Consider the following 18,601-nt stretch of genomic DNA (forward strand, 5'->3'; position numbering starts at 1 on the left):
GAACAATGATAAACTCGTAGGTACAACAAAAGCCGCTACTCGTTCCAACTTTATTAAATTGTTTTGTACTTATATCTAGCTTCAATCAATAAAAAGGGCGAGTACCATTAACCTTTTTAATGAAAACGTTTCTTTGTCTTATAAATGATAACATACATATCTTATATATAAAATTCTCGTGTCACAATGCTATTTACAATACTCCTCCGAAATGGCTGGACCGATTTTTATGAAATTTTGTGTGCATATCGGGTGGGTCTGAGAATCGGCCAACATTTATTTTTCATACTCCTAAGTTACAGGGGGGGGGGGGTTTAAGAGGATTAATAATATATATGCCAAAACAACGTTTGCTGGGTCAGCTAATATATTCATAAATACTTAATTACATCGCAGTACGTTACAAAGATTTGTCATTGATGGAATTTCGATAACCTAGTACTTAGGTAACTCTATATTATAGTACCTAGTATTTTTTTTCACGTTAGCCATACTGTCTTGGTAATGATATCTTATTATAAAATGCTTGCTTTTTAATTGAGAAACGAGGAGATATTAATTTAGTTAGGTACTATTTCTTTCTTCGTAGTCCAATATATAAGTCAACAAGAATATAGTTCTTCATTTAGGTATGATATGACTTTTACGTGTGTCAGTTTGAAAAATAAGTAGGTATATGTAGGTATCTAATTTTAAGGGAATAAGTAGGTATAGTTTTGGGTTTAGCTTTAAAGAATTTATTTTCAAAAAGAAAATTCACTTACAAAACAACATAATAAATGTAATGATACAAATATTCGCCTTATAAGTAGGTACTTAGTTAACGGAATAGAGTATAATTAAGTCGTTTTATATATTTTAATCACTATAAAAGTGGGTGTTCTCTAAAATATATTGCAATAGTTGAGATTTAAATCCATTAACTGAGCTTACATTTTCTATATAGAATGATAATTTGTTATAAAGTTGTGCTCCATCGAAAGTAATATTTTTTTTGCAAATTTGGTTGTTATTTTTGGGAGAACTAGTAAGTTTGGTCTACGGGTGCTACGTTTACTGCTTTGTTTTATAAATATCAAATTAGAATGGATGGATTTACTAATAATTTAGATCTTACAAAAATACAAGAATTCTTTCTACACATAAAGTTGTCGTAGGTACATAATATTTGTTTCTTTATAAAGTGTATAGTTGTTGATGTCAAAGGTGGATGTCGAAAAAGTATTTTAATAATATTTTTTTTTTTGTTTTCATTGAAGTTCTTGTTTTTTTCTTTTGCCAGCGTTACCTTATATTTCTATTAAATACAATAAATGCGATTTTACTAAATAATTTATTTATAAGTGACCCAATTAAAGAAGATAGTTTGTTATTTATGTAGTCCACTTGATATATAAAAGTTAAATAATTGTCTATTCGTAAACCTAAATAATTTTTATTATGTTGTTCTCATGTTAGTGAATTTTCTTTCTGAGAATAAATTCTTTAAACCTATATACCTACGTATAGTTTTATTTCACTGTCAGTTTATCTGCTACTTATTACTTGATTAGGAAACCGATTTGATTGACGCTTAGGATAAAAACTAAAAAGTTAAGTATCATATACAATGATGAATGTGTTAGTAAAAAGTTAGGTAAGTGTACCTACTGCTTAGCGCGGACAAGGCTCGCCGGGGTGTCTCGCGGCAGTGACTGGCAGATTCAGCTAAATTGATTCGGTCACATTCATACCGGTACCGGTCTCACTTCGTCCGGGATCCGGCCGTACGCGTATATCGCTCCTATTTAATTTAAAGGATACAAAGCACTCGACACGGCTCCCGGCCTCTGCTTTTTGATAACGAACGCGCAGTTTTAAAAATTAAATTGCTCGATCGACTGCATCTAGTTACGGATGTCAATGTCGAAGGATTTGATACGGTCCTTTTTATTATTGAGTGGGTATGATGAGATCGCGTGGAATCGACGAATTTCGGTTTTAATCAAATACTTTTTTATTATTAGTGGCTGTTTATCAAACTTAATTGAAGTTTTTTTTGTCGTTAGTAATCGACTTAAAGAAATAGTTTAACACAAAGAAATTTATAAATTTGATAGTGTGTTAAATTGTGCATATGTTGTAATTTTCAACGACATTTTTTGACATAATATTTTAAGAATGTAAATAAAAAATTAAATCCTATTAATTAATCACCTAATCCTAAAAATTTAATCACCCACGTAAACTATATTTGATCTTATTTGTATGTCTTAGATCAGCGCCACAGTTGATAGATTATTGCAGTCAAAGAAAAGTTTAGAAAAGATTACATTAATTCCAAAATAAATACTAATCAATTGACAAACAAAGGATTATAACTTACAAAGTGTAGCTTCAATTAGCGAATGTGGGAGGCTTCACGGGGCGCGTGGCGACCGCCATCTAGCGGGCGTCAGCGCCGCCCACCGCCGCCTCGTAGAGCCGGGCGCCGAGCTCGGCCACATATCACTTATAAATATGAGGCGTTATGATTATGAAAATATGCCCCGCCCCGAATATGGAATATGGAGAGGGGGTCCCGTGTAGCGCGTGCGAATGGGCGAAGTTTGATTTATGAGCCGAGCGGCCCCGCCTCCCTGTCATAACCGTATACCTGGTGCGCGCGCGCGCGCGGCCGCCCGCCGCCCGCCGCCGCCTCGCGCTCAGTCCCGCTTCAGATGGCGAGAGGTACGGCCGGCCGCATTCAGCGTACGCTCCGCACTCCGAGTCCGCAAGTCGAGCGAGCCGAGTAGTGCTCCCGCGAGTGAACCCCGACCCCTGAACAGCCGACGCCGAGGGCGAGCGCTCGGTGCCGCGACGCCGCCCTTGCCATGCGCCGGCCCTGAGCCGCCAGCGCGACTCATCATGCCACGCGTGAAGCCAGCCTGCGTCCGACGCGTCTCCATCGGTACTTACTATTCCTCTTCAACAATCTTCCCCAGCACATCGTAGACGGCGAAGTTGCTATAACATTAGTGTGATTAGTTGGAGTCGAAATCCTCTCCGAACGTGATATAATACATGTTTTAGTTAAACAGCGGCAACAATGTTTCGGATAACAAATGCAAATTTACCATTAATAAAAAAGTGAGCACCAAAATTCGCCCAAAACGCGGTGAGTAAACAGTGCAGTGATACGCAATACAACTCCGATCTTTGTGGGAATGTGACGGTAGGTAGGTGTAGTGCACTTACGAGTAGGGACGGAGGAAAAACAATTGAAATATTTATTCGTTAATACGAAAGTAAATTTTTGAGACATTCCTTACATATTTTTATCGTCAAATAATAATATTATAACGGTAAGGGTAGGTAAAATTTATAAATTTGAGTAAAAGTCAATTAGGTAGGTTCACAAAATCACATTTGTTGTTTACGTTTACATCTAAAATAGATTCATGAAGTGAAGATTGATAAAATGGTACGTAAAACATAAACATCAAAAAATATGTTAACTTTGTGTTAACAATTTTTTGTGTTTTGAAACAATTAAAAAATACATTAACTGTTTAATTGTTAATAAGTATACTTAGTAACAAGTACCCTCAACATTCAGAATTTCTATCAATTAATTAATTTGCATGGAATTGATATATTGTTTTAACCTTCAAATATTGAGGATGATTAAGACACCTCGAGGTCTTTTTTTCGAAAGACATTTTTAGTTTAGCTTTTATTAAAAATATAATTAAACAACTCATCCTCAGCATTGTGTCTTCTTGAGTGCACTGTTTCAAAATTATAATTGGATATAAATCTCAAAAATCGCGTCATAAAAATCTTGTATTTACTTAAGTTAGTTTTGAACGTTGAGAAGAATTTGACTATGAAGGTAAACAAACAGTCTATTCTAAGCTTCTCGATTATAAAAATAAAGCTCAGTTTGACGTAAGCGACGGTTAAGTAACACGTTTCGATAAAAGCTTTTAAGTGGCTCTATATTAGTGGAATGACAGGCCGTCAAACTTTATTAATCTAACCGCTACACTGTTTTATGACCGTTCTATAAATTATGAAGAAATGTTTTATCTAATAACGATTGAAACGAGCTGCCTGATCATATTCTCGGTGAGGTATACTTAAGCGACAGACAGACTGTTCGTCCAAATGTAATTCTATAGAACTCGTTCGGGAGCCGGTTCTTTTTCGTATTAAAATGAAATATGAAGCCTTTGAATATTGGCGTCCATTTGCCTAGAATGATGAATAATAATTATCACTGTTGTATATATGTATTAATAATATAAACAATAAACTGTCCGAAAGTGGATTACGTACTTACAATTTCAAACTTTAAAGTCAATCCTATAATCACGTGTATATATTATTTGAATTGTTATTACGTAGTAGAAGTAAAAATTTAAATCATCGGTAGGTACCTACTATTTAAACAATAATATAAACATTTTGATGAATATGTATTGATGTCTTTAAAATTCTATTAATAAAATTTAATACGGACAATAACGTTTATTACAAATTTTCGTAACCGATTTGAAAATGGACATTTGAAATTGTCGTGTATTGAATGTCGGCAGTTTGCTTGGCCGAGATCACCGCAATAATATTTTTTGTGTATTTCTGCGTAAACGCGCGTCGAAGCGGTCGCCTTTGATACGGCCGCACTTCGCTCACCAAACAAAGCGCAAAGCTAAATTGCAACAAACAGACACCTCTAATCCTACATCTTACAAACTAAGTATTAACCGCACCGGTATCTTGCAACAAATGAGACATTTAAGCCCTTACCGCAAGATTATCCGGGATTATTATGAATGTTTTGTTGTCAGTGTTCACTTTTCGATGTAAACATTCCGAACTGCTAGATTGTAAAGGGCACACTACAATCGTAAATTTAAAAATTTTACTTTTAAATGCGACTTGAAAATATTTCTAGTTAGCTATAATATAATAAAGATAACGTTTGATGTTATGCCACTAAATTTGATGGTGAAAGTTGAGAAATCAACGCACCAAACAGTGATCACATGTAAGAATTTAATGATTTGTTGCTTATGTGTATTAATTAATGTTTAATTGTTTTAAATATTCAAATTACTCAACTTACCTAAGCTCCTTATAAATCCATCACAGTTATAAATTCTATAAATATAAATGCCTTCATACATTGTTATTTACAAAGATTTAACGATTTAAATCTTTGGTTATTTAAAAAGTTTTGATAAAGTTTTGGTTATCAAAAATGGCTTTTTTTGTAAAAGCGAAATTCGTTAAAAAAGTATTTTTTAACATCGATATACCGGATAGGTAAACAATATTACTAAACAATGTGAACCTTTAATTCAGAGTATGAATTAAGAATTCCTTAATGATTACCTATAAATAGTTTGCAGTTATTTTTAGTCAACTCGAAGTTGTGATTATTCGATCTACAAACCTAAACACTCATATTGTGTTATGTTAAAATTAATAACGTTATTGAATTAACTCAAAAATTAATAATTAAGATAAAGCATAAAGGATAGTTTATGCCTATGTGTAAGTCTTAACGTCACTTTGTCACGTATACTTTTTTTCTATTAGCACTTGTACGAAAAACGTAAAACTAGGCGTCACGTTGTTATCTTTTCAAACTTGTCCATACTTCCGTTAAGTCCGGTAGCAAGTATCTTAACGTCGGCACACCCACCAGAGAAGAATCATGACATTGTATTGTTTGCTGATATTACCACATGAATTTTTTAAATTGCACAGATATGAAACAAATAATGACGATGTAAACAATGCTCTCTCTAAAGTGGTGCTCTGGTTTAGTGTGAATAACTTACTTCTTAACAGTAAAAAACACTAACACTGCTTGAAAGCAGTGTTGTGTTAAAGTATTATTTAGCTGTGATCTTCTGTAAGGTCGAGTTACATTAACTGTTTAATTGTTAATACTACCGCAGTCGGGCTGCTCCATATTTTGAGCAGAAAATTTCCTGCTGTGCTCTACCTCAGTTGTTAAAAGTAATATCTTATACAAAAAAACTCAACAATATTAAAAGAAAGTCGAGGTAGCTAAAATATCAAGCAAATATACATGTAACAAAAATATGACATAATAATAATAAAATCAAAACTTAACATCTTAACATTAGGTACATTACAAACTTAGGTAAATTTTGTAAGCTTAACCGATTTTCTTGGAATCACCATTGATTCTAAATTGCAATGGGCTCCCCATATTTGTCGACTGACGGATGAGCTGTTCTGCAGCTTATGCGGTTAAGAGAATAATACTATTATTAACAGATGTCAATACAGCTAGACTAGTGTATTTCAGCTACGTCCATAGTATAATGTCCTATGGCATTTTGCTATGGTAAAATGCGGCTGATATTAACGCCATCTTCATTCTGCAGAAAAGGAGTATCTGATATATCTATATATAAAATGTGATGTAAAGAATCTCTGAGAGAGAAGTTTAAAGATATCAATATCCTTTACATCGCAGTACATTTATAAATGTATTATGTCTATACGTAAAATTAGGCTTTTTTTGTTAAGCGCATAATCGACATGCCTTAAATAATGTAACACTTAGGAACTGCCACATACTAGGTTGGACACCTTAACTGCCAGCTTAGAAAAAAATCCTTTTTAGGAACGTCTAATTTTATGTATAATAAGATTTCGGCTGCGTTTCAATCTTTACCTTTACAGAAGTTTAAAAAAACCATCAAGCAAACTTTGTGTAGAAAAGCTTATTACGATATCAATGAATACCTTAACAATGTAAAGGCATGGGATTAAATCAGGCTGGACCAGGCTATCTCTACATTCATGCCTGTCATTAGATATATAGTTCCAAATATTGTAAGCAGGTGGCGTGTGATAATTTTCACACACACGATTGGCTATCTCGTGTTTGTTCCGGTCATTTCCTGGTTATACTGTGAATTTTGTTTACTTTTTTGTATACCGACCTTAAATTTGGAAAAGAGTACCGAGAGTTTTTCTTCTCCAGCTTTCTTGTCCTCTCGGCCAGTACTAAGATCCATTAGTTTAAGTAATTTGTTGTAATATTGCATAAAGCCGATGACATAATAGAAAGGCGATGACCAAGACATTAGAGATTAGACCAAAATAAAAATATGTTTATTTATTACATAACACTGAGTACATTATCTAATTTTGTAATGTACTTAATTTTAATATGATACCAATTCTGAAACTCTTAGCTACTATGACTCTTCTTTAAATTAGATTTTTTTATTTGATATTCGTTAAGTGTGTGTAATCGTAATCACCTTATAGCAAAATAAATATTTTCATTTCATTTTCAGAATTCTATAAATCTCTGTAATATCTAAATAAGTACGGCAGACTTATTGCGATTAGCCTTGACATTTTTGGCTACTAATCTACTCCTACAGAGTATAGGGACATCACATTTAAGACTGTCTATCATGTTTTGAAAAAAAAAAAAAAAAGAATTTCAATTCTTTACTTTGATTACATTCATTTAAATCACAAAGAAACTACTCTATTCTCTCTATCTATATATCTCTCTTTATCTATCTAATTTAGATATGTCTCTATGTAGGTAGTGGGTACCACATTCTAGTAAAATTATTTATTTTTAAGCAGTACGAGTTATAATATCAAAAATAAATAAAGTAATAAGTTTTAAGAATATTACTATTTATTATATATAGTGACACTAACTAGTATTTTTACGCCTATTCACTGTATATGAATTATAACAATGGATGATTACTGACGTCCCAATATCAAAGGTTAAATAGATTTCAGCCACATTGAATATAATATAGTTGATAATATAGAATAGGTGACATGAATTTTTAATAAAAGCCTTATTATACGACACGCTGTAGGTACACATTAAATACATTAATATCGAATATAGAATAGAAAACAACTTAAGTTTCTATTTCATATGAATTAGGTACTCGTAATTTATTATAATAGTTGTGTGGTTACGGCAGTACAGAATATAGCCACCCCCTATCTTCCCGTGGGTGTCGTAGGAGGCGACTAAGGGATAACAAAGTTCCAGTACCACCTTGGAACTTATAAAGCCGGTCGATGGCGGGATAGCCACCCAACTGCTGGCTTTGAAATACACAGGTCGAAGACGGGCAGCAGCGTCTTAGGTACGACAAAGTCAGCCCTGCGGTCACCAACCCGCCTAGGTAGGCACCCAGCGTGGAGACTATGGGCAAAACCCATGAGTTCGCGCCATAATGTCTTGCGTGATCTTGGGGTAGCCTATGTCCAGCAATGGACTACGATACGCTGAAGTGTGAAGTGTGAATTGATTATAAATGAATCTTTAATTATTATTTTAAAACGTTACACTATAAAATGGTATATGAGTATTAAACATTCATAATATTTTATCTAGAATTAGATAAAAATAAAGATTATGAACATAATACAACTGTATACGTATAATACATACGTGTTTATAAGTAACATGAAAAACAAATTTAATTAACAGAAAAAGATTCTTCAAGTGCAAGATAGTCGAAGGAACTGTTAGTTAAAAGATTCTCAAGTAAGCAAATTATTATTGCTTAGAAAAGCCCTTTAACTATTAACTATAACAATATTTCTTGGAAGGAATATTAATAGCTATCGGCAAATTTCGAAAGTCCTCATTCTTTTTTTTCTTTCGCCATTGTTACGCTACGCTATTCAGACTTCATAAAAGAAAACAGTATTCTCGGACGAAATATGACGTAGTAGATATATATGTAGCTATATTAATTATGTAAAAATAATTACTAACTGAATGTCTTTGTTTTCTAACGTTGAAAGTATAATTAAAAATCTTTCAGTACTGTTTTGATTAAGGCAGTCGTTATAAAAACCTCAGTCAGTGACTGGGATTTTTTTTTAACATGGGAAAAATCCTCATGGATACCCTCTAGCGTGGGCACCGGAGGGGAGTCAAACTCTTACTGAATAAAAACCATCCACGTGTAAGCAGACCTCCGCCTAAGTGGGGCGAGATGGGGTCGCGCTAGCATCCACCACTTGACTAGGAGATACCTCGACCTTCCAGAAGATCACAGCCAAATGACTCTGTTCTCAAAGAGTGTATTCTTCCTGTAGTCTGGTAGCCAGAGCTTCTAGGGATAATCGGTGGCTCGGTAACCGCTTACCATCAGGCGGGCCATACGCTTGCTAGCGACATAAGCGGTATAAAACCAACTTTTCAATAAAAAGAAATGCATATTTATTCATTATATTTAGTTACTGAAAAGTTTTCGTTTTGCCTCTTTATAAGATCACTAAAAATGTTGAGGTAGTTTAAACAGGGAAGGTGGTGAGAGATAAGGTATGTAGGTACATAGGTATAAATAAAATTTGTATTCACCAATTATCTACAGTTGCACGAATTGCAGTTTGTTGCTTTGTGATATCCCTTATTTCATTGCGATGATATTTATTCTGGGTAAAAGTTACGTAAAAGAGAAAAATATATTGGTATTTAATAGATATACTTAAAAAATAATACCATGGTTTGAACGCTATCACATAATATAAAATTTTACTGAAGTAAAAAACGTTGTCATGTCAGTTAATACCTAGTATGGTAGAATAACAAAATACTGAGGACTGAAGAAATTACATAAAACTTTTTTCTTCAATGGCTTGTAATTATTGACGTCATCGAGCGATAAATATGAAATAGTATAGAAGTATCAGAAGCAATGTAACGTTCTATTCATATTCGTTTTGTAATAAAATGGTATCAAAATATTAATATGCTTACAATTCGTCCTCGCCCTAGAATTAAACAAAATACCCAAACTCATTCCATTCTCATTCGCACAGTCAAAAATTTAATAATCTTGATGATGTTCTTTCAGCGATGGTTAGTATAAATGTAATAGAACACCCCATGTTTGTTAATATGTACTACTAGTTGTGCCTACGACTTCGTCCGCGGTTTTGGGTATTTACATGTTCAACGTGATTATTTAAATTATCATAGCTTTTTAATTTATTAACCGATAGATATGAAACAAACACTAATGTTAAGTAAAGCTTACCACAATATATTATTGAAAACAAAAACAAACGCACATACAAACAGGCAAAAATTCTAACAATCATTGTTTTAGGTGCTATTTGTGTTGATAAAGGTTCCAACAATATTTTTTCTTGTATATCTTCCATGCACAGACAGCGACCCGTTACATTTTTATTACATATATTGATTTAGTAAAAGTAATTATCGGTAGGTACTAATAATTTAAGAACTTCATTGTAGATAGGTAAGTACCTACTGCAACTCGAAAAGGATGTGAAAAAGTGTGTAGATATCTATATTAAAAAAATTCGTACCTACATAACTAAGTGTAGGTACCAATATAAAGAATTTTTATTTTGACAAACATTTATTAAAAATATAATTGGCATAAGTTTACATAAAGTGCTAGGAATATACCTATACAGTAACATGCCCTTTATGGTATTCACGAGAACGATAAATTTAATTTATATGCAAAAAACATCATTAGACTTAAATAATATATTTAAAATATACGTACATATGTATCGTTCTCAATTAAGTTGGCACACTTGCAAAGAGACAATTATTGTACATTGATTACATATTTTTCAACAAAGTTTGTATGACGAAGTTTTTTTATAAATTTGTGACCGCTTCAATGCATACATTTCTACAAAGTATTTATAACCGATAACTAATGTTAACAAATGTAATCAGAGAATAATAATTGTATTTTTAACCGACTTCAAAAAAGGAGGAGGTTACTCAATTCGACCGTATATATATATAATTTTTTTATGTATGTTCGGGAATAACTTCGTCGTTTATGAACCGATTTTGATAATTCTTTTTTTGTTGGAAAGGAGATATACTTAGTGTAGTGCCATGATAACTTAACCAGAATCTGATGATGGAATCTCAGAAAAATTGAGGGGAAACCTCGAAAAGCCGCATAACTTTTTACTGGGTGTAGTGTATTTAATGATTTTTTATTTAATCGAAAGCCGATGTTTATCATGTGGTCACATTTAAATTCATCGAGATCTGATTACAACTAATAATGCGTATTTACTTGACTATTTTTGTGTCTACCTACGTTGTATGTATTACTTGTCGATGTAATTTAAGTTGGATTTTTTTCGTTTGTCAGCAAACACAATTATAATAATATCAATTATTATGACCCTGATGAATTGTAAGTAGTATATTTTATTATGTTATATGACATTATAGATTGGTTTTATTATAATGCCATTGTGACGAAAGTAAAGAAAGTTTTACTAAAAAAAATTAGAAATTCGTACAAAAGTTTCCTTATATCTAACACTATCTTACAATTTTATTTTTTTATAACCCAGAATAATAAACAGCAAACGCCAATTGAGTCAGTGTTTAATTAAAACTGTATTTTATACAGTAGGCACCTAATTATAGGTAGATTCTACTTTAAAAATAAAATAGTAAGGAGTATTTTTATCTATGACAAATGCATATGCATAAAAGTTAAAAGTTAGTTTAAAGGCTATAAAAATACCACATAATGCTATTAGTACAATAGCAATTACGATGAATGTTGAACAATCCGATAATTTGAAATTTCAAACCGGACAAAACCTCTCAACTTCGTCCAGATTTACTTTTTAATATACCTACCTACTTACATACAATACTCCAGTATTTCTAATATAAAAAAATAGGCTATCAAAACCAAGCTTACTTTTTTGCAAGTAGTCTGAAATAACTTTTAACGTCCACTTAAAATGATTACGTATTATCAACACAACTTTTTCACGATGTGAATTTTTTTAGATTTTTTACATAAATTAATTTACTTATTTCGGTAAAGCATTAATTTGACAACAAAGAAAAGATTCTTTATAAATAGGAATATAATAAAATATACAGAATTTTATTCTATTCTATTCACATTTTATGTATAATAACAATAAATTTAAATTAAATTGAATACTAAATTATTTATATATTAGACAAATATTTTGTTTGTATAAGCAATACAAGTTTGCAACCTTTTGAGTTAATATAATAAGTATAGACGACATATTCAGTTCGTATTTATACCTATGAATATATATTTCAAAATAGATAGCTTAGAAACTTTGAAAAATTATAGCAGTAGGTAATAGTGACCATACTAAGAATCTAATTAAAATATTTAGTAAGTACAAGGGATTATTTCAAATTGTTAACCTTATATAATGATAAAAAATTGTGGCTGATAAATTGACTAGTGATTTACATAAGACGAGATACTACTTTTTTGCATAAACTCGTAAAAGGTATTTCTAGATTAGTTAAGTTATCCGAGACAAGTAGTCTAAATGGTCATTGGTGTCGTAATCAATATTGATTTCATACAGCGTTACAATCATTACATAAATTTATTTATATGCCTTTTTATAATCAAGAATTAGTCGGTCCAAATGACCGTTAGAGAAGAAAATGATGACGTGCGCGTAATTTACTTATTTTTATGTACCTACATGCCCTACATTCGTAAATGATTAACACTATAACGATTAAAGTAATGAAAAAAATTAACTGCATTTATACGTTATATGCAGAATAAATTGGCATTTTTTTAAAGAAAAATTCGATTAGTAACAGAAAAATTAAATAGTTTTTATTAAAAGTTTATTATATTTATTGTATTATATATTTATTGTATTATATATAATCAACTTAAAAATTCAAATAACCAGCGAAATAAATTTTATGAAAAGATAAATTTGTTATATGTTTATTAAAAGAAATAAAATTAGGACTTGTCTTTTCGTTCATTTCACAAGATTATAATTATTTTATCGATATTTGCAATCGATAGACACTTATGAACAATTTACAAACACAAATCGCACCTTCAGTAGGTAAATACCTACGCTACCTCAACTAGGTAACAAAATAGTTAGCATGGCTTTTTTTCTTCGTTTGCCTAATTACGCCAACATGCTGTCGGTATAGGTGCAATGTATAATGAGACCAAGCGCTTGACAAATCTTCAGGCAGTCATATTATTTTATGAGAATAAATTTGTTTGAACTTTCATTACAAAATTGTTATGGTATTCTCGTTAAATTTTATTGATAATAAAACATTATAAAAGAGGTGATTTTCCACACCAATCACATTTGGTAGTTCTTTATTCGTTGTTACGTACTTTCTAACAAATCAAAAATATTTTAAATTTATACTAAATTTTGTCTTTATATTTTGTCTAAAACTATTAAGTCGACAATATTAGCCACTCTTACTTCAAACCTATAGTAGTATATCGTTCTATTTCCACTTATTATTGCAAGTATATTTTATAATATTTTTTTATATAATTGAAACCCAAAAATAATATTCAATTCAAGACATGATGGGGCTGTATGGGGTCCGTAAATACATCCGTACAAATAAATATGGACATCGGGTAATATACAACATATAATAAATATCACTTAACTTTCATATTATGTTTGCAAAAGATCCAAGTTGTAATAAATAACATATATTTTCAATCGCTAGCACAGATTAGATAATTTTTTAATTTTACAGAATATTTACGAAAAGTTAGTCCAATTATGAGTAAGTCTGAATTATTTTATCTTTCATTATTGTAGAGACTATTTCACGTTTTTAATTGATACACACACACACACACACATTTTTTATTGCTCTTGATATTAATTAAACTCAGCTTGCTAACATCATGCTGCTAATAAGGATACATTTTAAAAGAAAAAGAATAAATGTAGCACGATTCAACAGGCGACAAAATATAGAATTGTGCACAAATTTCTCTAAAATTCAATATATACTTGACATACTTTTATAATTAGGTACAAAAACTACTTCATATATTTAAATCGCTAAGGTAGAATAATAATTGTTTACTCTACTATGTAGCGAGTTATTTTCATTCTAATAACAATATATATAATATAAAATGTACTATATCTTTATATTTGAATATTTAATGATATTTTTGAATTTTTAACAGATATGTTTTTAAAAGAACGAGCGTATAGCGACATCTAGCGATGAGTAGAAGTTACTTAAATAATATTAATGTTTTACATGTGTAGCAGCTTGCATTAATTCATCTAAATAAGAAGCTATTGACGTAAATGTAAATTGAAGAATTCATTAAAATTGCGAAACAACAATGTATTTAAATAATCTAATACATAAATTCTCATGTCGCGGTGTTTGTAGTTAAACTCCTCCGAAACGGCTTGACCGATTTTCATGAAATTTGGTGTGCATATTGGGTAGGTCTATAAATTGAACAAAATCTATTTTTCATCCGTCTAAATATTAAGGGAAGTTCACCCCAAATTTTTTTTAAATTTTAGATAAATTATTTATTTTTTATTTTATTATGATTTGGCGTAGAACAATACATACAACCCTTAATTTTCACCCTTCTACCACCAACCCCTAATTTTAAATAGCGTTTAGCGGCAAGACAACGTTTGCCGAGTCAGCTAGTAAATATTATAAAATAAAGATATGTAACCATGTCTACGTAAGATAATTATAAGGATCACATAATTCGTAAATATTAATATACCTATAAGTTGATAGTACGAAGTTATGTAGGTATACACATAAATATCATTCATATACTCGTGTGTCTATAAAGACAGATTTTATTTATATCCTTCAAAACACATCCAAAATAATAATTGGTCCTATTATTTATGAATCTGAACTACAGTTCAGATTCATAAATAAATTTTTGTATCAAGGCAAAATACATAATATTATGTAGATATAGGTTTTTACTTCAACCTATAATTCTTTATATTTCAATGGAAATTTTTGCAAATATTGCGCTCCCATAATTATTTTGTATCAATGTTATGTAAAAGTATAGTATTTAAACTAACGCACAATTTTTATACTGTTGTTGAAGCGCACAAAAATAATGTATAGTTGCCGCCGGCAAAAATCAAACAATGCAACGTGAATTCCTATAAAACAATTAGAAACAGCTATCTTAGTTAAAAAAATTCAGTACACATATTGGCTCCCAATTGTAAATTTTTTATCGATGATAACCTTATATATTTTGCAAATAGTTTTACTTTGCTTAAAATTCAGTCACTCTACATAAATTATGACTTTGAACTCCCATACGCTTCAGCTTGTAATACCCCAACTGCTAGGCTTCTTTCCCCATGTAGGAGAAGGATAAGAGCTTAATCCACCACGATGTTCCAATGCGGGTTGACGGAAATCTATCCGTAGGAATATTCCCTAATATGAATCACGATCGCTATAAGTTGTATTTGATAACAACCGGGACCGACGGCTTAACGTGCTCTCCGAGGCACGGTGGGGAGGCCCTCATGGACTGCACAAACACCCAGACCACGACAAACATCTGGGCGGGGATCGAACCCGCAACTACCACCGCAACAACCACAAACTAGTGCTGTGACCGTTGCGCCAACGCGTCGTTAACTCCCACACAACAGACTATATTTAAGTATACGACAAAAGTATAATATACTTTTTTTTTGTTGTAGGTGAAAGTTCCGGATCCTGTTCTGAAGAAGATATTAGCCATGTTTTGCCCGAGGAAGCAAGAGGTAGACCAGAGACTCATATGTGTCCACGATGTCAAGAGCAATTTGAAAATCTACATGATTTTTTGTATCATAAGCGAGTATGCGACGAAAAAGCCATACAAATGGGAGAAGAAAGAATGCACTCTGATCCTGAGGATATGGTTGTTTCGGGAGACGAAGAAATGGATGGACCCAATAAAAGATTAGAACAAGTGAGAAGGCATCGACAAGATGCAGAAAACAATAATAGCCTCGATGATGGGGAGGCTGAAGTACCTGAAGCTGACGTGCCTCCAGTGGGTCTTCCCTTTCCAGTAGCGGGTCACGTAACCTTAGAAGCTTTACAAAACACAAAAGTTGCCGTGGCACAATTCGCTGCAACCGCGATGGCGAACAATGCCAATAACGAAGCCGCTTTACATGAATTAGCAGTGTTACAAAGCACTTTATTCACATTACAGCATCAACAAGTATTTCAACTTCAATTAATACGTCAACTGCAAAATCAATTGTCATTAACACGACGAAAAGACGATCAACATGAAAGTCCGCCTCCGTGTGAATCAGAATCAAATGCGCCTTCAATACCGGCTCGATCACCGTCGCCGCCACGTCCGCCACGGGAGCCCTCTCCTGCCGAACCTGTTCCTCCAACTAGCCAAAACTTGCCTTCAACTCATACACATCTTACGCCTAAAACAGAGCCATTATCAATTCCAAAACTTCCGACTTCATCACCACCTATGATGTCGCATCCACCTTATAGTTCTATATCTTCCTCACTAGCGTCTTCAATAATAACAAATAACGATCCTCCACCATCCCTCAATGAACCAAATACATTAGAAATGCTTCAAAAACGAGCTCAAGAAGTACTCGACAACGCGTCACAGGGTCTGCTAGCTAACAATTTAGCTGATGAACTGGCCTTTCGAAAATCTGGTAAAATGTCACCTTATGATGGCAAAACTGGTGGTCGTAATGAACCTTTCTTTAAACATCGGTGTCGGTACTGTGGGAAAGTTTTTGGCAGTGATTCTGCACTTCAAATTCATATTCGTTCTCACACAGGAGAAAGACCTTTTAAATGCAATGTATGTGGTTCTCGATTTACAACGAAAGGAAATCTCAAAGTACATTTTCAAAGGCACACTGCAAAATTTCCTCATGTCAAGATGAATCCTAATCCTGTACCGGAGCATTTGGATAAGTATCACCCACCACTCTTAGCGCAATTATCACCAGGGCCAATTCCAGGGATGCCTCCTCACCCATTGCAGTTTCCTCCGGGTGCACCAGCTCCTTTTCCGCCAAACTTGCCGTTGTATAGGCCACCACATCACGACTTATTGCCACCACGCCCAGTTAGTGATAAGCCACTGCCACTACATCCACTTTTTGGTATGCGGGAAGAGCAAGACGTTCCAGCTGATCTCAGTAAACCTTCTGTTCCAAGTCCTCCTCGTCCTTCATCCGAAATGTTTAAGTCTGAGCCACAAGATGAAGAAAGTCAAAGAGATTCTAGTTTTGAAGAAACTGATCAGCATATATCACCAAAGCGGGAACCAGAAGAAAACGATGGAGGGCAAGATGCTGAGCAAGACCGATATCCCTCGACATCTCCCTATGACGACTGCAGCATGGACTCATACAGCAATGAAGACCAAACTGGCAGAGAAAGTCCACACGTCAAGCCTGATCCAGATCAACCGGAAAATTTATCAAGTAAGAATTCATCGATATCTGGACCAATTTCAATAGCAACGGGACTACGTACTTATCCTTCATATCCATTATTTCCGCATTCCCCACCAAGCAGTGTCTCATCTGGCTGTCTTACACCTTTCCCAAGTAATCCTACTAGTATAACTGAGGGTGACATAACTCGTGATCCTATATTTTATAACTCACTTTTACCTCGCCCTGGTAGTAATGATAATTCTTGGGAGAGTTTAATCGAAATCACTAAAACTTCAGAAACGTCAAAATTACAACAGTTAGTAGATAATATTGATAACAAAGTTACAGACCCCAATGAATGCATTGTATGTCACCGCGTTTTATCGTGTAAAAGTGCGTTACAGATGCACTATCGTACTCATACTGGTGAAAGACCTTTCCGATGTAAACTATGCGGTCGCGCCTTTACTACCAAAGGCAATTTAAAAACTCACATGGGTGTCCATCGTATAAAACCTCCCTCGCAATTGTTACATCAATGTCCTGTATGTCATAAAAAATTTGCAGATCTAACAATGTTACAACAGCATATTCGTCTGCACACTGGCGAGCGATGCATTACCGCTTATGACCAAAACCAACTTAACGATATGAACAGTAGTCAGTCGTTCAACAATGCACCCGAAATTTCTGAATTTAACTCTTATCAAACCATTCCTCCACCAATCTTTCCTACCCCTTCCACTCCCGGCGACCGAAGGGCGGACTCCCGCGGAACCGACGATGAGAGCGGCCGGGACGAGCGCGAGCCCGCTTCTGGGGAGTTCGACGACGACCCAGATATAAAAGATCGTCGAACTTCGCCGCTCTCCGTCTGCGCCTCGGCGTCCGAATGTGAAGTAAAAACCATCACCACAACGGCTTCCCTCCCATCGGCGACAGGTTCGGAGAGCGGGCGGAGCGCGCGAGCCTCGCCACCATCGCCATCACCATCAGTGCTGTCGACCCCGCCACGGCTGCCACAACACTCGCCGCTGCCTTCACCACCAACGCCCCTAGCTGCGCTTGGTGCTCTTGGTGGATCACCCTTCAGCCCACTAGGACTCGCTTTTCCTCCCGCAGGTATGCGATAAGCGGGATCATATATATAAGTCCGCCCCGGTCGTCCGCATATCCACTCCTTCAATTTTTCCTAATACTTTAATATCTAATAATAATACCCTTAATACCGGGCGCTAGATAAATAATTGAATTAGCTATTCCTTGGAAAAAAAATAATCATTGAAAATAGTTTTCGTGTAAGGACGTAAATATTGACAATGAACAGTCG

General features: G+C 33.8%; 1 protein-coding gene across 1 annotated transcript in view; it reads left to right on the top strand.

The window, feature by feature from the left end:
• The first annotated feature begins 2,629 nt into the window (after positions 1–2,629).
• The window catches only part of LOC123669464 (homeotic protein spalt-major-like), a 31,087-nt gene continuing 15,115 nt past the window's right edge, over positions 2,630–18,601 (top strand). Inside the window, exons 1-2 of the mRNA XM_045603070.1 lie at positions 2,630–2,929; positions 15,550–18,393. Coding sequence (XP_045459026.1) covers positions 2,887–2,929; positions 15,550–18,393 — 2,887 coding nt within the window. The 5' untranslated portion in view covers positions 2,630–2,886. The remainder of the gene's footprint in view (positions 2,930–15,549; positions 18,394–18,601) is intronic.

Source organism: Melitaea cinxia, chromosome 3 (assembly GCF_905220565.1).
Source record: "Melitaea cinxia chromosome 3, ilMelCinx1.1, whole genome shotgun sequence".
NCBI classification, from domain to species: domain Eukaryota; kingdom Metazoa; phylum Arthropoda; class Insecta; order Lepidoptera; family Nymphalidae; genus Melitaea; species Melitaea cinxia.